Source organism: Mirounga angustirostris, unplaced genomic scaffold (genome assembly GCF_029215605.1).
Source record: "Mirounga angustirostris isolate CCGP_5_RB_7025 unplaced genomic scaffold, mMirAng1.0.hap1 SCAF_12, whole genome shotgun sequence".
Taxonomy (NCBI): Eukaryota; Metazoa; Chordata; class Mammalia; order Carnivora; family Phocidae; genus Mirounga; species Mirounga angustirostris.
This window is the reverse complement of record NW_026991720.1, coordinates 32,858,681-32,883,872: the sequence shown is the minus strand read 5'-3', so window position 1 is coordinate 32,883,872 and position 25,192 is coordinate 32,858,681. Positions and strand designations below refer to the sequence as shown.

Sequence of the window (25,192 nt, the reverse complement as noted above, 5' to 3'; positions counted from 1 at the left end):
ATTCAGTTAACTAAATATGTCAAGTTGCAAAATTTTTTTTAAATCCTCATGTAACTAAGTGTTCAAAATAATGTAATCATGCTCTGAAATCATAATGAGGGTCATATAACATCTCAGGAATTTCTGTAAAAATGAATTTATTTATGTGTAAGATTCAGCTGTGCAGGAAGGATGAAAAGAAACTGCCCAACTCAAACACAAAAGGAATATATTAACATAGATCAATTAGTTCAGAATCTCTGGAGATGGGACCCAGGCATCAGTATTTTGTAAAGCTCTCTCAATGTGATTCTAAAAGTAAAGCCAAGTTCAGTGTCACTGCATGAGGCAGAATATCTAAGTTATTTCCCTTTTGCCAACCATTGATACCCCCTAAAGACATTAATAAGGTGATTGTGGGGGCACCTGGGTCGCTCAGTTGGTTAAGCGTCTGCCTTCGGCTCAGGTCATGATCCCAGGGTCCCGGGATCGAGTCCCGCATCGGGCTCCCTGCTCGGCAGGGAGTCTGCTTCTCCCTCTGACCCTCCCCCTCTCATGCTCTCTGTCTCCCATTCTCTCTCTCAGATAAATAAATAAAACCTTTAAAAAAAAATAATAAGGTGATTGTGGGTAAGAGGTCATTTGATGGAAGGGTGTGGAACAAGCATCTCTCCTTTGCTCTAAAATCCAGTTTGATAGAAAAGCTATAAGGGCACCTGGCTGTCTCAGTCTGTAGAGCGTGCAACTCTTGATCTCAAGGTTGTAAGTTTGAGCCCCACACTGGGTGTGGAGATTACTTATAAATAAAATCTTTAAAAAAAATCATAAAAAGCAATATGCCGTGAATCCTAATTAGTGCCCCCAAATGATCATGCTCTCTTGCAACTATCCAAATTCCCATGCAAATGAGTATCGTAAAATCATATGTCTTGGCAAACAACATAGCCTATGTTTGCAGTATATTTATGTTCTTTCCACAATTGTTAGCATTCCTGCAAAACTGTGAAGTGTTAACAACCTCTTTTTTTCTTTCAGGGAAATGATATTGACCCTGAAGCAGTTAAAGGTGAAGTGTTAAAAGTTGGAAATAAGAGCTGTGAGACTATATACTCGGATTCTGAAGCCGTTTTATGCAAGGTCCCCAGTGACCTGCTGAAATTGAACAACGAGCTAAATATAGAGGTGGGATTCCTGCATTTCTCTCATGATGTAAATAAAGATGCCAGTGTAATTATGTCACTTGCAGGCTTAAAATAAATCATTAAAGCTCATTTGTGTGTTGGCTTTGGCTCATCAGCTCAGCCTCGATTCTTAGTTGTTATTTTAGAATTAGTGAGTTTTTGTTGCACTGTCTCCTTCCCAAGCTTTAGAGGGTGGATCTCAAAAGTCCTTCCTAGGCACACTCCCTCTCCATCATGCCCCACTTTTGACAAAATTTATTGTAACTCTCAGGAGGGATAAGGGCACACCCCTCAGTGCCCTCCCCCCACCTCTTTGTACCAGGAGGCCAGAGCCAACATACTGCCGCTCTCCACAGTGACCGCAAATTCATGAACAAAGTAAAATAGGAATTAAACTATTATATAATAACTTCTTTCATGTTGCACCACACAACTCACACATTTAAAGTGTACAGTTCAGTGGTTTTGGGTATATTACCTTATTAATTTTTTAAATTATGGCAAAATACATGTATCATAAAATTTGCCATTTTAACTATTTTTTAGTGTACATTTCAGTGGCATTAATTACATTTACAGTATTGTGCAACCATCACCACTAATTCCAAAACTTTTTCATTACCCCAAAGAGAAACTCTGGAACCATTAAGCCATACTGTCATATTCCCTCCTCTTCCCCAGCCCTGGGTAACCTCTAATCTATTTTCCGTCTTTATGAATTTGCCTATTCTAAATATTTCATATAAGTGGAATCATACAATATTTGTCCTTGTGTGTTTGGCTTATTTTACTTAGCATGTTTTCATGGTTCATACAGGTTCTAGTATGTGTCAGAACTTTATTACTTTTTAAGGCTGAGTAATATTCCATCATATAGATATACCACATTTTGTTTATCCAAGAATGAGTGAATTTTAAAGGATTCCTGAAGTCTTCTAAAAAGTTATAAAATGGAAGGGGGGGGAGAGTTATGGGAAAGTACAAAAATATTATAAAATTTAAGGCTGAATCATGATATCGGAGTTTAAAATTCAAAAGGAACATAAATCCTAAAAATCATACCATGTTAAAGCCAGAAGAATCCTCAAAGATTTCTTCTATGTCTCAAAACTGAAATAAAAATATTTTGCAACTTTATTATTCCATGTGATTATTTACCTTTTATGGGAAGTCTTCTCTGCCCCCTACCTAATCCTTCAAGATAGAGTAAATGTCCCGTGGTCTCTGATTATTCATACTTCTAAGGTATATTTCATACTGTGTTATCACTTATTTATGAGTTTGTCTCCCTTTCTATAATTTAGTTCCTCAAGACCAAAAACTGGTTTTTATTTATCTTTTTATCCCTAATACCTAGTTACAAGTACAAACAAAAGTACTTTAGGGATCAGTAGCTCCTGATTATTTGAACACTGAAACAGAATTGAGGAATATCTTATTGCTCTGAAGGCAATTATGTCACTTCTAGGACATTGATAACCAGCTGGTACTTTGGGTCCAAGGAGAGTGATTCAACCTGCGTAGTATATTTTGCATTTATCATGGCTAACTTCTGACTTTTCTGTACTTGTCATTTTTAGTGGAAGCAAGCAGTTTCTTCAACCATCCTTGGAAAAGTAATTGTTCAGCCAGATCAGAATTTCACAGGACTGATTGTTGGTGTTATCTCAATATCATTAATAGTCTTATTATTACTCGGGCTTTTCCTGTGGCTGAAAAGGAGAAAGCAAATTAAAGGTGCATTTTTTGTTGTTGTTACTATTTGCTTTAAGAAGTTACCTGAAGTATACAGTCATTACAGTTTTAAAATGCCATCGATTCATGTGTGTTGTCTTATATGCAATCCACAAACCCATGAGTTCTGGTCACTGGGTCAAGGTCTACTGGGACCCATGATAGCCAAGTCTTTAACGAGCTCTTTCTCTCTCTCTGTTTTAAGATCTGGGCAGTGAATTAGTTCGCTATGATGCAAGAGTACACACTCCTCATTTGGATAGGCTTGTAAGTGCCCGAAGTGTAAGCCCAACGACAGAAATGGTTTCAAATGAATCTGTAGACTACCGAGCTACTTTTCCAGAAGGTATATTTCAGTTTATCGTTCTAAGAAATACCTATACATATACCTCAGTGGGTTGTGGCATTGTTGTTTATTTTTGGTTTTGCCTTTATATTTTTATAAAAATAAAAAAGAAGTATTTACCTCTTCTTTGGCCAAAGAAGTATTTAATTTGACACAGAATTACATGGCTCTTATTTTTAAATGGACTCGTGTACATATTACATTAGATCTTTAGAGTCTTTAAGTTTTCTTCTCACAAAAATGTTAATTTTAAAATCCATTTGAGCAAAGGTAAGATGTTTATCATCTGAGTTCAATGCTAAGAAGTTGTGAAGCTCTCTTTAACAACCCAGGAAGATTTAAGATACAAAACTTATATTTATTTAAATATAAGTGGGCACTGATACTTTTTTTTTTTACCTATGAATCCTCAAGCATTAAAATTATACCTTTAATATCCCCTTAAAGGATTCTCAGTGAGCTGTCAGTACACAGCCTTTTACCCACCAACATTCCAGGACTTGAATATATTCTGCGTCTTATCCAATAAAAACCTTCAGTCATGCCACTTAAAAAGGAGTGGTTAACACCCTCTGCTTTGCAAAACACTAGGCCTAAGACTGGTCAGGTTAACCAGAGATTTTCACATTGTTTTATTTCAAGTCTCCTGGTGAAAGCAAAATGTCTGTATTGTATCTGCTTCTTTATCTTTAGAAGTTTCAGGACGTGAGTCAAGTACAGGCACTTCCCTGGTTGAATATTTACCATTGGACAAATAAAATGAGTCACAGGTGGTTGGGGGTACTGGAAAACTAGAAATTGCTCATCAAAACAAGTACAAGAGCAATGAGGCACTTCATATTTTAACTTTTTCAACCCTCACTGCCTCTCAGTTTTTGAAGCTTACATTAGTTCTATAGAGATACACATAAATATTGTCTTTGCCCACATGACTCCATTGCCTTTGAAAATACATGCCCTTAACAACATGAACAAATCAAACCCAGTTTATAGCTTTGAAATTTACATCTATTAGTATTTTATATTCACACTTAATAGCTCTAATCTGAGATCATTATAATTCACACGTATTTTTTTTTTTTAAAAAAGCTCATTTAATCCTTCAACCTTGTTACTGAACAAACCTCTTTCAACATTGCTGAGAAGCTTGAGTTTCATCATCTTTCCTACATTGAAGCTGAACTTTCAAGACATGGAAAAGTAAAATAGACAAAAGAAGGTCATGAGAGATGAGAATGAGGGAATGCGCAGCCAGCATCTAATGAAGAGGCAGCTACACAGCATTCCTCTCTATGTCTGGTGGAGACAGCCTCCCCATCAGTCTCCTGCAGACCCAGAATTCTCTGTGGCATTACAACAGAATCTCACACCAGTGGTTTAAATTCGGGTTTGCACGTGTTTGAACTTAGCTTACGAGCCACTAGAATTTCTATGCGAGAGGACTTTTTTTCCTGTATCTCACCAAGCATTTCCCTCAGTGTCTGTACCCTGAGAATTTAGAACTCTGATCTCCAGGTGCAAAGGTTTGGAAAGTGAGGTGAAGGAAATGAGCTCAGAGAGGCTTATTTGCATTTCTTTCCCCTGGGGACGTTTTGAAGAGCCTGACTCTGGGATTAAAAGAACCCCAGCACCCAGCTAAGCTTCTTTCTTCCCTCGCCCATCCAACATTCCAGGTACTCACCTGAGGTTCTGCATCCTTCCTTTAAGGATGTATCTGTCCTATCTCCAGTTAGTTACTGTAACTATAAGTGGCCCCCAAAGCTTTTGAGGAACAACTGTTGAGATTTACTGCTTTAGCCAAGTTGATATTAACCAAACTGTACACTATGGAAAATACTAAGAATGCTTAAACGGGGTTAGGAATAGTCAGAGTACCATCAACTTTTTTTTATGCCCCTCTCTCAAGTTCTGACTTTCCTAGTCATTTGCAAACAAGCTATATTATCTTTTAATGCCAACAGGGACCCTCCCAAACCCTCTGGCTTCTCCCCATGTTATGTACTAATATACTTCAACACCCTGCCTAGTTCATCTTCATCAGTTGCAGATATGATGCCCTGTCCTTGATATGTTTGGATTCCCAGTGGAAAGGGCAAAGCATCTGGTGGCTTCTCTGCCCTGTTTCTCACTAAGAAATTTATCTTCAGCCCCACAGTTTCCTATGAAAAAGCTTCACCTTGCAGTAGAAAACCTTGCCTGAGGCTCTAATAGAGCTTTGGTTGTAAAGATCAACTTAGAAGGAATGCTGATCCCTTTCCAAGTGCCCTCAACTAAGCAGTGGGGATGGCACACTAACCCAATTCTAGCCTTCTCTGAACGGGGGGATCCCATTATATCTGCCATCATCACCACACAGGGGAGAGTTTACCAGTAATGTGAAAAGCCTTCAATTCTGAAATTTTAACCATTATATATTTCTAATTTCACTATACTATACTTTTCCTTGGCCAGGAATCCATATAGATGTTGAGCAATACAAATTAATTCCATTAACAAACACTAGTCTCTCAAAAGCAAACTACTTTTGCTGCTTCCCAATCTTAAGAATATAGTATATTAAAAAATAAACCTCAAGCATGGCTTTTTGCTATATATGAAAAGAGAAATGTCTAAGGAAATGAGAGTAAACAAGGTTTCAAAGTTAATGCTTAGTTTATTTAAAAGAAAATTTATACACATTTTGTTCCAACTCTTGTATATGTAAGCCAGTATCTTTTCCCAAATTATCATTTTTATTAAACCAATTCCTTTGTAAAGGCTCTTTCTAGCCTCATTCAACAGCAAAACTACTATTCCTTGAATTATAAAATCCAGACTTCGTTACTAATTTAATTTGTTGCCCTGTTGTAGTCTCCACTAAGTGAGGTTTCACTTTGTTCTCTAATAATTTTGCTTTACCTTGCAGACCAGTTTCCTAACTCATCTCAGAACGGATCATGCAGACAAGTACAGTGTCCTCTGACGGACCTGTCCCCCATGCTTACTAGTGGGGACTCTGATATATCCAGTCCATTATTGCAAAACACTGTCCACATTGACCTCAGTGCTCTAAATCCAGAGCTGGTCCAGGCAGTCCAGCACGTAGTGATCGGGCCGAGTAGCCTGATTGTGCATTTCAATGAAGTCATAGGAAGAGGTAAGTATTTCCACTCAGCTTTTTGTGAAATACAATTTTCCAGTAAGCCTTTTATCTTCTGCCTTTGCAGATTAGGAGCTTAGACAATGGTGAAAGCAACTGACAGAGCAGTGATAACAAGGCACTTGATTTCTGTTCTGCAGAAATAGGGCCCTACAGATCATATCCATGGGGACTTGCCCCTGTGCAGGGAAGCAATTTGATAATCTCCTAAACATAAGAAAAATAAATCACATTCTTTCCTCATCTTTTTCATAATGGCAACTCTAGTTTCTTGGAAGGTGCAGTTTACTTCTTTACGAAAATCATAAGTTCCAATATTTTTACTCATATCTTCCTCCAGTCTTTCTTTACCCTGAGAACAGTGACTAACTCTATGAAGTCCTGGTTTATAGCAGTTTGTACCCTGCTGGACAGCATCAAAAGATGGAATTTATAGCATTCCCCTGATCTGAAGCAACATATATCATCTCTACAATGCACTCCCAATTTCTTTATACAAAGAGGATGAAGATTTGTAATAAGCCAGCCAGAGCAGCAATAACAGCTTGCATACACAGTGTTTGAGGAAATATTTAGCAGGAAAAGAAAGCAAGCAGAAGCCAGGAAATGAGCTGCGCTCTTCTCTTTTTTTCTGAAAAGCTTCTGCCATTGATACTGAATGGCCTCTGATCCCTTTTATTCTATATGTGCTGCAAAAGGTAGCAGGCATCTGCCAGCATGATGCAGAAGAAGCTGATGGGACAATGTGCCTTATATGAAAACAAGGCTTTCCCATTTTCCTGTGACAGCACCCACACATTCTTCTATAACAGATTCCAGATCTTAATCCTTAGCACGTTCCCCTTCCCAAATAGTAGCTGCACTGTTAACAAGCCTGTTTTACATCAGAGTAGTACATAGTTCTATTACTAGCCTATAAATCCCAGAAATCGCACCAGTTTTAGAGTATGTGGCCTCACCAATTATGTTCTAATTCTATACATCGTAAAAATTAGAATTTTTAATTTTCATCAGTAAAGGTGCTAAGAATGGCAATTATTCCCCTAGGAAGTAGTAACCATTAATGATTCTGTAAATATTAAGTATTATTTATTTATATGTTTTTCCCAGTAGAAAATGAGCCCTCAAGAGCATAAGTTTTATTTTATTCATCTTTACATTACAAAAGGGTAAGCTAATGCCTGACACTCACATACTAGGAACTCAGGGAATCTTGGCTGGATGGATGAATTAATTAATGAGTGACTTACACAGCTATCAGACGTTTGGCACCTCTGGGGAAAATTACTGCCACTGGATGAAAGGCCCCCATTGGAAAGTGATGTGGCTAAAGCCAGAGAGAACTAGATGGAATGACTCAGAATGAATTTGCTTCATTTGGCCAGTTGGCTTTCAGTTTCTGCCAACCTGGATTACGTATTAACCGGTGACTAATGGGGGAAATCCTTATTCTATAATGCTGATCTTATTTCTAATGGTAACATTTTTGTTTCAGTTTAGTTTACTGGAATAGAGGGAGCTTCTTTTATTGCATTTCTTCATGTGATAAAACCTTATTTTCACATTTAAAAGATATCATTTGATCCTTAAAAATAATAAATTTCTTTTTTAAAAAAGATTTATTTAATTTAGAGAAAGAGCATGCAAGTGTACACAGTGGGGAGGGGCAGAGGGAGAGAGAGAATCTTAAACAAATTCTGCAGTCAGCACAGAGCCCAATGCGGTGCTCAATCTCATGACCCTGAGATTACAACCTGAGCTGCAACGAAGAGTCGGATGCTTAACCAACTGAGCCACCCAGGCGCCCCAAAAATAATAAATTTATTTTATGAGGCAGATGTTACTCCTGTTTTCAGTGTCCACTGTGGTTGAATATTTTGCTATATTAGCCTTTAATAACAGTTACATCACCTAAATTTTTTTATCATGTATTAAATAATCATATTGCTTATATCTTAGGGTGAAATACCTTACATCTACATATTTTATAAACACACACGGTGGTACAATTAATCAGTAGTATAAAAAACAATGCATTTTTTTTGTCAGGTAGGAAAAAGAAGGAAATAAAGATCATGAAGGGCTTTGCAAGTGATAATTGCCTAATTAAAAGTAATATAGCACTAACCAAATTCCCTTTCATGTAGGACATTTTGGGTGTGTGTACCATGGGACTTTGTTGGACAATGATGACAAGAAAATTCACTGTGCTGTGAAATCCTTGAATCGTAAGTGATATTTTATTTAACAATGGAGTACACTTTCATGGTTTACTAATAAATAGTTCATAATAAAATGTTGATTTATACTTTCCCTTGTGGAAAAATCAGCTACTGCTGGAATTAGGGATCTAATCCTGAAAATTTGCTTGGTCTAAATTCTTATTAAAATATTTCCTCAGAAATTATTTCTCAGAGCCTTCATAAATAGGAGTTTGGAGAAATGACATTCTTGGATGAACTGAGTGTCATTTAACTGTGTTTGGCTTATAATATTTGTTTTGCAAGTGACATTTATGGAAACTATTGGAAGCATGTTGGCACATACAGTAGTAATGACTCATTTTACCCAAAGAAATTACTATATTTATTTTTTTACCACAACTTTCATTAGACTTAAAAATAAAATAAGACAAACAGGAGAAAAATATGCCAGCAGAAACTGAAAAATCATAAGTATGGCAATATCTCATTTATCTGCATTTTGGGGGGGAATAGGGTATTCTACATAAATGAACTTCCTAAACAAGTGATACTTACCCCCTTTCAATGCTAGAATTTTTTTTTTTAATTTTAGATGTTATTGAGGAAATCTTTGTTAAATGGAACATATACTCTGTTTAAGGAGCAGGGAATGCTTTCAGATGTTAACTAAGATTATTGACGACCTGGAGCCATAATTAAGGCATAAATCTTGTGCAACCCAATGTACTCGTCATACTAGAGTTTTCCTGGCGCCAGCTTTGCTGACAGGTCTCACACGCCAAGTCAGTGTGTTTGCCTTTTCTACCCATATTGCTAAATTTCTGCTTATAATTTGCAGTAGCCTGAAAAGTGTTAACCGACTATCTTACAAATTTTTATCAGAATTAGTAAGCTATTAATGCACAAGTGAAAGGTTTTCTTCCAAGATAAGTTATTGCCAGAGTATTTCAACCTTTTTAACGTAAGTCCCCATGCTGAGCAGTGTTCTATATGGTTGATTTTGTTGGAAGTCTGACCACAATGTAATTAATGGGACAGTTTATATGAAACCTAAATACAAACAGTGAAGGATTAAGAATGACTGTCAGTAAATCTGCCTCACAAGATGGCACTACTGCTCATTGTACTCAGAATAATCCTAACAGCAAGAAATCCTTATCTGCCCCTGGTATGCGTTAATCTCCATTCCATCCACATAATCTCTATTCCATCCACATGAGGACTTCCAGGTCTCAGAATGTATTGCATTGTAAAAAAATATATATCATCACCGACACTGATACTAGTCAGATTAATAAATTAAAGGTCATTAACCTTTCATCAATGCTGACTAGTGTCAGGCCCTCAGGATCTCTATCTGGACATGATTAGAAACTGTTATACCAGAAAAGTCTACTTAGATACCATATGACAACCGTTGGTCTTCAAACCCTCCTCTTCCAGGGATCAGAAAACTCTGGCCCAATGATTGTTCCATTGATAATTATCTGTGGCTGCTTTCGCACTCATTGGCAGAGTTGAGTATTTGCAACAGAGGCCAAGTGGCCCACAGAGCCAAAAAATATTTACTGTCTGGCCCTTTATAGAAGTTTTCCGACCCCTGCCCTAGACAGTCACTGCAGAAATGGACTGGCCTGCTTCCCTCTCCTTTTTCCGTATGAGACAACTAACAGCTAGAGTTTGCAGGTGACTTGAAGGCACATTACAGGGTAACATCATTTACTCAAATGTATTATTAAAAAACACTCTGAGGATGGGATATCAGGACAAGATTCACCCATGTGGTTTTACATTCCATAACTCCCCCAATCTGAACTTGACAAAGTGTTTATTGGTCCATAATGATGTTAATGTCTCCACTGCTGGATTTCTCAGGAATCACTGACATAGGAGAAGTTTCCCAGTTTCTGACCGAGGGAATCATCATGAAAGATTTTAGTCATCCAAACGTTCTCTCGCTCTTGGGAATCTGCCTTCGAAGTGAGGGGTCTCCACTAGTGGTCCTACCATACATGAAACATGGAGACCTTCGAAATTTCATTAGAAATGAGACTCATGTAAGTATATTACCAAGCTTACTAACTGGTAAACTAGCTGCCAGCCAGCCAGCCTTCCAAAAGTTCCTGTTTTGAACCTTTTTAAAAGCATTTAGTTAAAGAAGCACATGTAAAATGTTTGCACCGTTCAGATATATAGAGCTTGATTAAATTCACTTGTACCTCAAGATCCCCTATCCTGGTGGGAAGATAGTGGTACTAGAAAGGTTTCCCAGGGGCATTGATGCTTACCTGTCCTGCAAGCTGCCTTGATCTACCATCCCTCTGATATGTATATTTAATCATCTTTGAGTCCCTACCATGTGCCAGAAACAGCAAAGCACAGAGGCCAGAATGAGGAGCAGCCCACATGGAGTTTTAACTCTAGAAGGCAAACACTGAAGAATTAATTACAAATGAGTCCCTTAGTATTCTTCAAACTTACCACCCACTCTCCTAACTCAGGACCTGTGCATTTGCTGTTCCATCTGCCTGGAACACTTTCCCCAACATAGCCACATATGCCACTTCTCATTAGCTTCAGCTTTTTGCCCTAATGTCATCTGTTTTATTTCTTAAATTCCTCATATGAGTAAAATCATATGGTATTTACCTTTCTCTGACTGACTTATTTCACTTAGCATTATATACTCTAGCTCCATCCACGTAATGCAAATGGCAAGATTTCATTCTTTTTGATGGCTGAGTAATATTCCAGTGTGTGTGTGTGTGTGTGTGTGTGTGTGTGTGTGTGTGTACACCACTTCTTTATCCATTCATCAGTCAGTGGATGTTTGGGTTCTTTCCATAATTTGGCTATTGTTGAGAATGCTGCTATAAACATCGGGGTGCATGTACCCCTTCGAATCTGTACTTTTGTATCTTTTGGATAAATACCTAGTATTGCAATTGCTAGGTCATAGGGTAGTTCTATTTTTAACTTTTTGAGGAACCTCCATACTGTTTTCCAGAGTGGCTGCACCAGTTTGCATCCTCACCAACATCTGTTTCCACTATTGTTAAATTTAGCTGTTCCAACAGGTGTTAAGTGGGATCTCATTGTAGTTTTGATTTGTATTTCCCTGATGATGAGTGATTTTGAGCATCTTTTCATATATCTGTTAGCCATTTGTATGTCTTCTCTGGAAAAAATGTCTATTCATGTCTTCTGCCCATTTCTTAACTGGATTATTTCTTTTTGGGGTATTGAGTTTGGTAAGTTCTTTATAGATTTTGGATACTAGCCCTTTATCCAATTTGCCATTTGCAAATATCTTCTCCCACTCCATTGGTTGCCTTTTAGTTTTGTTGATTGTTTCCTTTGCTCTGCAGAAGCTTTTTATCTTGATGAAGTCCCAGTAGTTCATTTTTGCTTTTGTCTCCCTTGCCTCCGGAGATGTATCAGTAAGAAGTTGCTACAGCCAAAGTCAAAGAGGTTGCTGCCTATATTCCCCTCTAGGATTGTGATAGTTTCCTGTCTCACATTTAGGTCCACTTTGAATTTATTTTTGTGTATGGTATAAGAAAGTGGTCCAGTTTCATTCTTCTGCATGTGGCTGTCCAGTTTTCCCAACACCATTTGTTGAAGAGACTGTCTTTCTTCCATTGGGTATTCTTTCCTGCTTTGTTGAAGATTGGTTGACCATATAGCTGTGGGTCCATTTCTGAGTTTTCTGTTCTGTTCCATTGATTTATGTGTCTGTTTTTGTGCTAGTACCATACTGTCTTGATGACTACAGTTTTGTAATATAGCTTGAAGTCCAGAATCATGATGCCTCCAGCTTTGCTTTTCTTTTTCAAAATTGCTGTGGCTATTAGGGGTCTTTTGTGGTTCCATACAAATTTTAGGTTAACCATGTTATTTCTAATGCTCTGACTTCTGGTTCCTTGATGACCTTGGAGGGCCTGACCTTCCCAGAGCTAGCAAATTCCCAAAGATAGTAAACAACTTAACTTCCTTCTTTCATAAGCAAACCAACCAATCCAGAGCCCATGCCCCAATCACCTCCTTTAAAGAACTCTCACACTCTGAGACACTATCCACCTACTGTAATCACTTCAGGGCCAGGTACCAGACAACAGCAGATAGTCCCTACACCCCAGAACCTGCTGAAATTATTCAAACTAGCCAATCCTAAATCTGCCTCCCTTTCCTCAGAAATCACAAAACAAGCTCTTTCCTATGTTTTCCCCTTGCTCCCTCTGCCTCCTAGACCAACCCTGGTGCTTCCCTGTGTGCCTTGTTTGGCATGGCGTGCCCCCTCCCCTTGGGAATTGTGAGTAACTAGCTCTCTTTTCAATGGCAGTGGTCTTCCATCTGTTGGCCCCACCATACCAGAATAATTTTAAAACACTTGAATTTCCCCATCTGGAAAATGGAATCCACCCTGAAGAAGTGTATAAGGATTAGCCAAAATTCACAAAAGCATCTAGCCTGGTGCTTTGCAAATAATAAATACCTAATAAATGATTGCTGTCATCAACAGGGCACAAGTTACTGTTTGAAACAAGATAATTCTTATAAACATTTCAGAATTCTGAGATCATAGCTAGATCATTAGATGCTTAGCTTAATGCGTTTTCAATTCTCTTTGATTGCAGAACCCAACTGTAAAAGATCTTATTGGCTTTGGTCTTCAAGTAGCCAAAGGCATGAAATATCTTGCAAGCAAAAAGTTTGTCCACAGAGACTTGGCTGCAAGAAACTGTATGTAAGTATAAGAATCTCTGTGCCCACAGTCGAAATTAAGTGACAAAGAGGAATCTGTTTCCCACTGTTGAAGACTAGTGAGGATGTGTTCTCTTCTTATGCAAAAGTCCTTTATTTCTGTCACAGTTTTAAATCGATATGTAAGCACTGGGGAGGTAGGCGGGGCTTTCAGGCTTTATCAAATGGAGAATTTAAAAGGAATTCTCCAGAGGGGGTCTTAAACAGCTGTTGTGTGCTTTTGCTTTTCTTTTCCCTTCCCACCAGTAGCCCCCAATGTTGTGGTTTCACACTGCATTAGTGTTTGGGAGGGAGAATTTGATCTTCAGCATTTTACAGTTGAAAGGAGAGGGCTGGTAACACAAATACCAGCATATTGCAACTTCCTAAGACTGGATTTGAAGTCAGCCTGCAGAAGCCCTACCAAAAATGGTATTGGGGAATGAATATACAAAGAGCTTTATTTGTGTCTGGCTGCCTGAGCTGTATAATTCAACAGTCAACAGTTTGTAATGGATTCACTGCTTTCCTCACATGGCACTGATGCATGACTTATGGTATGTGTGACTGAGAGAGCTGTGCTATTAATTTCCTACCTTGGTTTGGGTCAATGTAACAACATAAAAGCCAGCTTAAACAAAGGATGCATGGCCTCAGATAGCGGAAATTGGTTTTTGTTGAGCCTTGCTGTTTTTGTTAGAGGCTTTACTAGGTATCCTATTTCTCTGTTACCTCAGTGATGGGATATATAAGTTTTATGTAATAACTTGGCCCATCTGAGAAAGAAAAGGTAGAATAACAGTCCTCTGTCATATCTCCCCCACAAAGCTGAGCATTACTAGTAAAATAACAAATGGAGATCTGTGAATGCTTGGGGTAGTCATTTGGCATGCTTGATTTAGCAACAAAGGAAAGCTAGGAAGGGGACCAACCTTATTACCATTAAAGCAAAAGGGGTTTTCTTATGCCACATCATTCATTGATCTCTTTCCTTGGCCTGTTGAATTTGTAATATAGATGGCGAGCATTTCTATTCAAGAATTCCCTTGTAATTTAGTGTTAATCAGTAGAGGCCAGACGAAGCCCACTCTGCAGAAGTTATGGATTTCAGATATGAAGTCCTTGTTCTGACCTGTAGATATTTAGCATCACTGTAAATTATTCTGTTTCAGCCACCAGTAATAATTGTTGTCCTTTCCATAGGCTGGATGAAAAATTCACTGTCAAGGTTGCTGATTTTGGTCTTGCCAGAGACATGTATGATAAAGAATACTATAGTGTACACAACAAAACAGGTGCCAAGCTGCCCGTGAAGTGGATGGCTTTAGAAAGTCTGCAAACTCAGAAGTTCACCACCAAGTCAGATGTGGTAATGTACTGATCATCCCTGACCTTCTCCTCCTTTACTTTCATACCCAACATTCTTAGTCGTTTGTTTTTTTTTAATTCTTATGTTAATCCCCATACATTACATCATTAGTTTTAGATGAAGTGTTCCATGATTCATTGTTTGTGCATAACACCCAGTGCTCCATGCAGAACGTGCCCTCCTCAATACCCACCACCAGGCTAACCCATCCTCCCACCCCCCCCATTCTTAGTCGTTTTATGGCTATTTTATTTTTTCAAAAAAGGAAACCTTCAACATCACTAATTTCAGTTACTTCGTAAGCATAAATGACCTTGATTGCCTAACCCATAGTTTGTTTTCATAAATTCATTCGTTTATCAAAAACATTTGTCTAGCAGGGCACCATGCTAGGTCCTTAGGAAATCCCAGAGCTGAACCAGGCCTGAACTCTGTCCTCCAGGAGCTTTGGCTCAGCAGAGAAGAGAAGGCATATCCATCAATAACTGTCACACAAAGTAGACTGGGATTAGTCCAGCCACTCATCGCAGAAGGGCAGCTGAATTTCCCCTCAAGAAATCTGAAAGCTGGGCGCCTGGGTGGCTCAGTCAGTTAAGCGTCTGCCTTTGGCTCAGGTCATGATCCCAGGGTCCTGGGATCGAGTCCCGCATCGGGCTCCCTGCTCCTTGGGAGCCTGCTTCTCTCTCTCTCTCTCTCTCTCTCCCTCTCTCTGTCTCTCATGAATAAATAAATAAAATCTTTAAAAAAAAAAAAAAAAAAGAAATCTGAAAGCTATACCTGAGACAGGCCTAGCAGTGAGGGCATTAACCCTGCACCCAGCTAGAAACGTGCCGTTCTTGGTGCCTGGCTGGCTCAGTCAGTAGAGCATGTGACTCTTAATCTCAGGATCGGGTGGTGAGTTCAAGCCTCATGTTGGGCATGCAGACTACTTAAAAAAAAAAAAAATTAGAAATGTGCCCTTCTTTATCTACAAAGATCAGCCTCTCATCGAACAAACTTCAAAAGACGTGAACTGCGTCCTGAGGGTGGGAGAGACACTCACCTGGGCAGCCAGATTCCTCACTTCCCTTCCACCTGGGAGAGGAGGTGGTGCTTGGTATAGGCCTTAAAGGATAGAAGGGGCAGTGAAATAAATACCAGTCCAGGTGAGGCCAAGGGGCAGGAAAGTATATGCATCTTTAAAGTTCTAAGGAAACAGGAAGCAGTGGATGATGTGGCAAAAATAGAAGGCATAGAGGGAAGTTCTGAGGATAAACTGGGAAAAATATATTCATCCTAGATCATAGAGGTTCTTGGAAAGCAAACTAGGGAGTCTGGAATTTCTTCTCTGGCCATGTGGAAACAGTAAAGTGTAATCAGATAACACTACAGTCTTTCTTTATTCTGTAAGAGAGAATATTCTTTATTCTGTTGTGAGAGGAGTAGATGCAGGAAGATGAAGTTTGAGGTAGAACTTGAAATAATACAGAAACTGTAGAACAGAAAAGAGATGGAAGGAAAGGCATCTCAGAGATAATAACAATATTTAGCAAGAAATTGATAAAAGTCAAAGATGAGCAAAATTATATGCTAGTGCAGTAACACATACGTGAAGCAAAGGAGTTGGTTGATGAGGAAAAATACCAGTTGATGCTTGAACATACGGAGTTTGACTTGGGAGTAAGTCATCCAGGCAGAAAGGTCCATTGGGCATTTGGAAATGTGGATCTGCAGCTTGTACAACCTCGTTAGTTATCTTATTCAACTCGGGCTGCCATAACAAAATACCACAGACTGGGTGGCTTAAACAATAGACTTTTATTTCTCACAGTTCTAGAGGCTGCAAGTGTGAGATTAGGGTGCCAGCATGGTTGGGTTCTGGCGAGAGCTCTCTTCCTGGCGTGCACTGTGTCCTCATGCAGGAGAAAGAACAAGAGTAAGCTCCCAGGGGCACCTGGGTGGCTCAGTCGTTAAGCGTCTGCCTTCGGCTCAGGTCATGATCCCAGGGTCCTGGGATCAAGCCCCGCATTGGGCTCCCTGCTCAGCGGGAAGCCTGCTTCTCTCTCTCCCACTCCCCCTGCTTGTGTTCCCTCTCTCACTGTGTCTCTCTGTCAAATAAATAAATAAAATCTTTAAAAAAAAAAAAAAAAGAGTAAGCTCCCAGGTGTCTCCTCTCATGAGGGTACCAATGCCATCAGGGGGGGCTCCACCTTTATCTAAATTAATTACCTCCCAGAGGCCTCACCTCCTAAAACCATCACACTGGGGATTAGAGTTTCAACATATGAATAGGGGTAGAGGGTCTGCAGTTCAGTCCATAGCAGAGGTCAAGGGTAGAAACAGATTTTTTTAGAGTCCATAAACGATTACTCAGGAGAACCTACACATAGGAAATGAGGGAGAAAAGCAGAGAGGTAGGAGACCATGGAGAAGAGGCTGTCGAGAATGAGAGGAAGAGAAAATTTCAGGAAGAAATGGGGTATGGTCATCAGGGTCCACTGCTACTTAGTACACAAAAACAGTCTTGAAAGCTGAGTGATTTGAATGATTTGGGGGTCTAGAGTGGGCTGAAGAGCCTGGGTGTTGAATGGGATAGAGAGTACTCCTACTCTATTTGCACGTAGTAAGTCAAGAGAACTGTGATGTGTAGAGGTAGAGAAACATGAATTTTCAGTCCTTGAAGGTAACAACTGAAAAGGGAAAAAATGTAAACTGGCGACATCAGCAAACAAGGTAGGCAAAAAATAGTACTAATGGAGGGCATAGACTTCAAAAGAGAAAGCGTTGGCAGCTATTGAGAGATGACAGGGGACAGGGATCTGAGTATGGCATTGGGAAGCAAGCAGTCATCTGCCCTCCTCCCTGTGAGTCAGCAGGTTTCAAAGACACTGTGGTCTTCGAGTGAAAGCAGAGTTTCAGTTCCTGAGGAACAGGGGGAGACATTAAAGACTAAGTTGAGAGTGACTGGGAGTTTGTTTTTAATAAATGTGTTACAGGACATGGTGGAGGGATGGGACTTTGGGGTGGACAAGATTAATAAGAGGATGTAATAGTACATGATGGAGTGTAATGCCTGTGATTTTGATCCTGAAAGAGATGAAAGAAATGAGTGCTGAAGAGGTAGGCTGGGAGGATGTTAGTGATGGTGGCAGGTGAAGGCATAAGGTAGGGAGAATTAACCTGTCCTCAAAGAGCATACATTCCATCCAGACTCTTAGTCTGCCATTAAGAACCAGACCAACTCTTACAACTCAGTAAGACAAAATAACTCAATTTTTTTTAAATAGACAAAAGATTTGAATAGACCTTTGACCAAAGAGATATATGAATAGCTAGCAGTAAGTACATGGAAACATGTGCCCACACAAAGACTTGTTCATGAATGTTCACAGCAGTATTATTCATAATAGGAAAAAAAACAGGAGCAATCCTAATGTCCATCAACTGGTGAATGGATAAGCAAAACATGTCATTTCTATACTATGGAATAATACCATTCAGCACTATAAGGGAACTACTTGCTAATGCCTGCTACAACATGGATAATCCTCAAAAATATTAGGTCCAGCAAAAGAAGACAGACTCAAAAACACTGTATATCGAATGATTCAATTTATATGAGATTTCTAGAAAGAAGGCAAAACAATAGAGACAAAAAAATAGATCAGTGGTTTCCTAGGACTGAGGGCAGGAGCAAAGATTAAAACAGGCATGGGGAACTTTCTGGGATATTAGAATTGATCTAAAAACTGAATTGTGGGGCTGCCTTGGTGGCTCAGTCAGTTAAGCAGCCAACTCTTGATTTTAGCTCAGGTCATGATCTCAGGGTCATGAGATCCAGCCAGGCTTCAGGCTCCATGCTCAGCGGGGAGCCTGCTTGAGATTCTCTCCTTCTCCTTCTGCCCCTCCCCCTGCTGTGTGTGTGCGCGTGCACACTCTCTCTTGCGCTCGCTCTCTCTCTCTCTAAAATAAATAAATCTTTTAGGGCGCCTGGGTGGCTCAGTTGGTTAAACAGCTGCCTTCAGCTCAGGTCATGATCCCAGTGTCCTGGAATCGAGCCCCACATGGGGCTCCCTGCTCAGCGAGAAGCCTGCTTCTCCCTCTCCCACTCCCCCTGCTTGTGTTCCCTCTCTCGCTGTGTCTCTCTCTGTCAAATAAATAAAATCTTAAAAAAAAAAAAATCTTAAAAAAAAAACTGAATAGGGGCGCCTGGGTGGCTCAGTCATTGGGCGTCTGCCTTCGGCTCAGATTATGGTCCCAGGGTCCTGGGATTGAGCCCTGCATCGGGCTCCCTGGTCACCAGGAAACCTGCTTCTCCCTCTCCCACTCCCCCTGCTTATGTCCCTGCTCTCGCTATCTCTTTCTCTGTCAAATAAATAAAATCTTTAAAATAAATAAATACTGAATTGTGACAATCACTGCACAAATACACTAAACATCGTTGACTCACACTAAAAAATAGCAAGTTTTATGATACATTAATTATATCTCAGCAAAGCTTTTAAAACAAAACAAAAAAAAGAACCTGATGAAATCTTGAATGTTCAAGACAAGAGTTTAACTTTAACTTTACTTTCCAAGACAGCACAATCTTTTGAATGTTGACATGGAACATTTCCAAAAGCATGTGATAAGCTTGTATGTAGAGACCTACCTACAAGCAAACACTTGCCTGCTTATAGAAAGGTCCACTTTCTCACAAATGCCCAGATGGAGTTCAGCTAAAATCCGAAATTCTCTTGAAGTCCATTCAAACAAGATAGAAGTGTCACTCTGTTTGCAGAGTCTCATACCCAGTCTTATACAGTGTGTAGCACTTAGTACACGTGCTTCGGTCAACGTCAGTATTGACTTCTGAGTTGTTCAACCAGCAGGCTCTTTCACCCTGCAGCAGCACTTACCATTGTCCACCACCCCTTCCTTCTCAAAATGTCCCCCTCCTTTGGTTTCTGAGACACTGTACCATCTGGTTTTCCTCTTGCTTCTGGGTTATGTTTTCTTCAGTTTTGATGGCTTCTCTTCCTTCTCGCACATCCTACCTGCAACTGTCACTCAGGATTTTTTTGGGTGGGGGGTGGAGGGAGGTCTTTATGTATCAACCTCCCTCAACAATTTCAACCATTCCCTTCCTGGATTGTTTTCATCAGCATCACAAAGTTACCATGTTCAAAGTCCAGTTCTTTCCCGCCAACTGTCAATTCCTCACTTCTTTATTTCTGTTAACGGCATCACCATTATGCAATATACCAACTCTACCCTTTTTAACGTACACTTCATCAAGTTTTGAAGAATGCATACAGTTGTATGACCACCACAACTAGGTTATAGAACAGTTCCATAAGCCAGGAAAATTTCCTTGTGTCCTTTGTAGTCAACCCCTAGCCTATCCCAGGACCTAGAAAGCACTGGTCTCTTCCGTGTCTCTACAGTTTTACCTTTTCTAGGTGTCATATAAAGGGAGTCCTACAGTAAATAGCCTTTGAGTCTGTCTCCTTTCACTTAGCATAATGCATTTGAGAGTTATCCACGTTGTGTTAGTAGTATCAATGTATCTAGATATTCTCCCTTTTTTTTTTAAATTGTGGCAAAAAACACATAAGAGAAAATTGACCATCTCAACTATTTTTAAGTGTATGGTGCCATAGTGTTAACGAACAAGATACAGGTTGTTGTGCAACTAATCTGTACAACTTCTTCATCTTGCAAAACTGAAACTCTATACCCATTGAATAACTCCCCATTTCCCTCTCCCGACAACCTATCTGTTTCTAAGAGCTCGACTACCTTAGATACCTCATATAAGTGGAGTCATGTAGTATTTGTCTTTTTGTGACTGGCTTATTTCACTTAGCATAATGTCCTCAAGATCCATTGATGTTGTAGCATATGACAGGATTTTTTTAAGGTTAAATTATATTTCATTATATGTATATGCCACATTTTCTTTATTTATCTGTTGATGGGCATTAGAGTTGCCTCCATATCTTGGCCATGGTGAATAATGTAGCTATGAACATGCATGTGAAAATATCTCAAGATGCTGATTTCATTTCCTTTGAATATATACCCAGAAGTAGGATTGCTGGATCATATGGTGGTGGTTTTTTTGGTAGTTTCTATTTTTAATTTTTATACTGTTTTTCATAGCAGAGTAATTCATTCCTTTTTACTTCTGAGTGGTATTCCATTGTACAGATGTTCCACATTTTGTTTATCCCTTCCCCAATTTGAAGGATATTTGGGTTCTTTCCAGTTTTAAGCAATGTTTATACATAGTTACAATTGCTAAACATTTGCTGAAAGGTTTTGTGTGTAAAGGTTTATTTCTGTTGGGTAAATATCCAGAAGTAGGATTACTGGGTTGTAAGATAAGTGTATATATTTAACTTTATGAGAAACTGTCAACTGTCTTCCACAGTACCTGTATCATTTTATATTCCTAACAGTAATATGTAAGAGTTGTAGTTGTCCAGCATCCTCATCTGCACTTGGCATTGTCGGTTTGGGAGTTTTAGCCATTCTAGTAGGCTGTAGTGGTGTCTCATTTTCTTTTCAATTCATATTTCCCAAATGACTAATAACGTTAAGCATCATTTCATGTGCTTATTTGCCATTCTTCTGTCTCCTTTAGTGAAGTGTGTGCTCAAGTCCTTTTGCCATTTTTTTTTTAAGTTTTAGATTTTTTTTTTAAACTGGTTAGTTTATTTTTTTATTATTGAGAGTTCCTTATATATTTTGGATTATAGGCACATGTTATCAGATACATGTTTTTGCAAATATATTTTTCTAGTCTGTGGCTTGCCTTTTCATTTTTTTACTGGTATCTTTTAAAGAGCAGAAGTTTTCAATTTTATTGAAAATTTTATCAATTTACCAGCTGATAAAATTTTATGAATTTATCCATTTTTTAATCAGTTGTGGGTTTTTTGCAAATTGTATCTCAATTTACCTACTTTTTTTTTTTAGATTTTATTTATTTATTTGACAGATAGAGAGCACAGATAGGCAGAGTGGCAGGCAGAGGACGAAGGAGAAGCAGGCTCCCCGCTGAGCAGGGAGCCCGACGCAGGGCTGGATCCCAGGACCCCGGGATCATGACCTGAGCCAAAGGCAGACGCTTAACCGACTGAGCCACTCAGGCACCCCTCAATTTACCTACTCTTGAATGCTCAAAGCTGGCTGTTTCCATTCCTTGCTCGCCTTAGCTGTGTCACTTTCTATCACTTTTTATGGCTTTTAATGGTCTCTCATGTCTAATAACTGCCTTGATCTTCACCTTTGATAAAGTTAGGCAGAGATTCCTCAGATGAGCTCACTGCTGGTGCTCAGGTATTCAGAAGGGCTGGACCATGCACACACTAAATGTGAATGGCACAGCTCTCCTATCTAGAAACTAAAACTGACTTCTTTCCATCATTCCTGATGCACAGGCATTGTGCACCCACCTCTCCCTCCTCTTCTCGCTTTCCCTTTCTTTCTCCCCCCTTCTCTTCCCTTCCTCCCTCCCTTCCTCTTTTCCTCTTTCTCCTCCTCTTCCTTCTTTCTCTCCCTCCTACTCCCTACCCTCTCCCCCAGCTTCTCTCTTCTAGGTCGGCCTCATTCTCCTCCTTCACTGCCCCTCTCTGCACCATCTTGTCAGTCCCAGTCTGTTCTGGGGAGTTTGGAATGTAGGCAGTACTGTGCTTTCCCTGGAAGCTGCCTCCCTCTCACCACTCCTGTCCCCTGAGTCCTCCAACCCTCCTCTGATTCCCAGCCATTGCCCAAGTCCTATAATTCCTCAGAAATTTACCCAACTCTGCCCCCATTTTTGTGAATTTGCTCCAGACCAACCTATAGCCCAGACTGTGGGTTAGGAAACCTAATCACAGACAAGTAATCAGCCTCTCAAAACTTTGTTTTCCTCATCCTCAAAGCATCTACAAAATCAATTACATTACAGGGTTATTGTAAGAATTAAATAAAATAACCTTTTTTTAAAGGACTGTTCCTGGCTTATTGTATGATATATACTCTTTGGGATAGATACCCTAGTTTGACAGTTCAGTTTCATTGGACTCCATGTTGCCAAGATGTAGCACCCCTCACCTATTCTTGTTCAGAAACCACCCCCCCCAGCTGGTCTTTTTTTTTTTTTTTTTTAAGGTTTTATTTATTTGACAGAGAGAAAGACAGCCAGAGAGGGAACACAAGCAGGGGGAGTGGGAGAGGGAGAAGCAGGCTTCCCGCAGAGCAGGGAGCCCGATGTGGGGCTCGATCCCAGGACCCTGGGATCATGACCTGAGCCGAAGGCAGTCGCTTAACGACTGAGCCACCCAGGCGGCCCCCAGCTGGTCTTCTTATGTGAATGGGCTTCTCCTATTTGTCTAAAGAGTAGTGTTTACAGGTGCATCTCCTAGAGCTCAACTGCAGGTCTCATCCATTTCAGCTTAACTCACTTTCAACACTCAAAAACCCCCACAGCATGGTCCCGTTTCAACTTTATCTATCCCTTGTCCACTTCATCTACTCCACACATCAAGCATAGTGACCTATTGTACTTATATGGTTCAAAAAAACACACAAGGACTCTCACCGCTGGGCCCATTCCCTCCATCCAGAATACTCTTCCTGCCCTCACATTCTGTGTACCTGGAAAACAAATGCTCCCCATTCTTCCAAATCTGCTTTACTGTCACTTTCTTCCTGAAGCCTTTCTCAGGACCCCACTATTATCTCTTTGACTTTTCACAGCATTTGTACCTCTTTTCCATTATTGCTCTATATTAGTTATTCTGTCTTACTGTTCTGTGTGACAATTGGTTGTATAATACTCTTAACCTTGTTAAATCAACCTCAGGCCCATCCAGTAACTTGGACAGTAGCCTACTTGTGCAGCAAGTGTCAGTAGATACTTGTTAAATTGATTTAAACTTTAATGCAAATTCTGGAACTTAAAGGCTAACACAGTGAAGTTGTCAGAAGTGACTCAAGATTTTCAGTCTTTGGAAACTTCGATTTTGAGAGGCTGCAAGGGACAGCACAGTTATCTAGTTCCCACCTAGGAAAGAGTGTTTTCTCTATTTAGATCAAGGCAGTCAGTGGCCTGGGTAAAGGGTTCTTGCACTTGGGCAAGCGAAAGCACCATTAATGGAGATTTGTGTCAGCAACACAGTATCTACCTAGTTTCTTCTGGACTGTGGCAGTGTACTGATAGACATGCTTTATTCTCCTGGCCGAATGCTACAAGGGGCACTTGCTTCTCAATGTTCTGTTTTCCTGCTCTGCCTGTCTGGTCTGTGTTCTCCTTTCCCTCCAAACCTCCTTTTTTCTAGGGCCTCATTTCAACCCCCACATGCTTCTTAGTCTGTGAGTGGCCTAGATGTGTTGCTAAGGAAGAGCTGATTTCCAGGGTCTTCGGCCAGCGGTGACCCACAAAAGCCGAATCACTCTCTTTGTGTCATCTCACCTTGGCACACATCCAGGGGGAGATAATATGTATGACCTAGTGTGTTCTGAGTAGCTTTAAATCAAGAAATTGCATATTTAGTGCAGTTTAGTAGCCCAAGAAAGACCCAAGAGTCAAGAACTCTTACATGTTTATCCCCGTGTGAGTTCAGATTTATTGGGGGAATTTCTAGCAGGTCACTTAACCTCTCTGTGTCCCTACAATATTCCTACAAAGTACTGATACAGCTGTTTTATATCAATCTTGTACTTTAACATTTTTAAATTACATTTATTTTATTGAAATTAGTTTTCAATAGAGAATCTTCTTGCCTAGCAATTTTATCACTTCTGATTTTTAATATGGATTTCTACTTACACTAACTTAGAGTTTGCCTTTTAACATTAACAGTTAGATGTGGTTACATTTCTTTTTTGTTTCTTTGTTTTTTTTTGTTTATGGTTACATTTCTTAAAGAGTATTTACATTCATTCGGAAATCTAACAAATTTAAATCTTGGAAAGCTTCCTTTATCTTCTTCTTTTATGAATAATATAAAATTGTAGTGAAACTGTTAGAAAAGAGAAGGATAGAAACATGTTAATGCTTTGACCCTCTAAGAACCTGGAAACCATACTGTACTAACTGTAGATGACATCTCAATCATCATGTGGACTTCAGGTATTCTTTTTTAAAACTTTACCTTTATTTATAATCTAAACTTTATCCAATTCTGGTGTAATCATAAAATGTATAGCTTACTAATTGCCTTTAAGGAAATTTTTGCCCCAATGAGCATTAGTATTGAATATGCTAAGCCAAATTTAGTTATCAAGACCTACTGATCACCTTTCACGTTCATACGGTCACAGTCCTCACCTGGATTCTCCCTTCCATTGTTTGACTAGTGGTCCTTTGGCGTGCTTCTCTGGGAACTGATGACAAGAGGAGCACCACCTTACCCTGACGTCAACACCTTTGATATAACAGTTTACTTGTTGCAAGGCAGAAGGCTCCTACAACCCGAATACTGCCCAGATCCCTTGTAAGTAGGAATTTCAACAGAATCTTCTGTCATTCCTATATTCTTTACT

General features: G+C 39.6%; 1 protein-coding gene across 3 annotated transcripts in view; it reads left to right on the top strand.

Moving 5' to 3' along the window:
- Positions 1-25,192, top strand: part of MET (MET proto-oncogene, receptor tyrosine kinase) — a 116,611-nt gene that overhangs the window by 89,155 nt on the left and 2,264 nt on the right. For all 3 annotated transcript variants that reach the window (XM_045864368.3, XM_064575027.1, XM_045864367.3), the window contains 9 exons: positions 1,015-1,161; positions 2,741-2,897; positions 3,100-3,240; positions 6,146-6,376; positions 8,527-8,607; positions 10,459-10,640; positions 13,221-13,330; positions 14,530-14,695; positions 25,007-25,143. In XM_045864368.3, the coding sequence (XP_045720324.1) occupies positions 1,015-1,161; positions 2,741-2,897; positions 3,100-3,240; positions 6,146-6,376; positions 8,527-8,607; positions 10,459-10,640; positions 13,221-13,330; positions 14,530-14,695; positions 25,007-25,143 (1,352 nt within the window). The remainder of the gene's footprint in view (positions 1-1,014; positions 1,162-2,740; positions 2,898-3,099; positions 3,241-6,145; positions 6,377-8,526; positions 8,608-10,458; positions 10,641-13,220; positions 13,331-14,529; positions 14,696-25,006; positions 25,144-25,192) is intronic.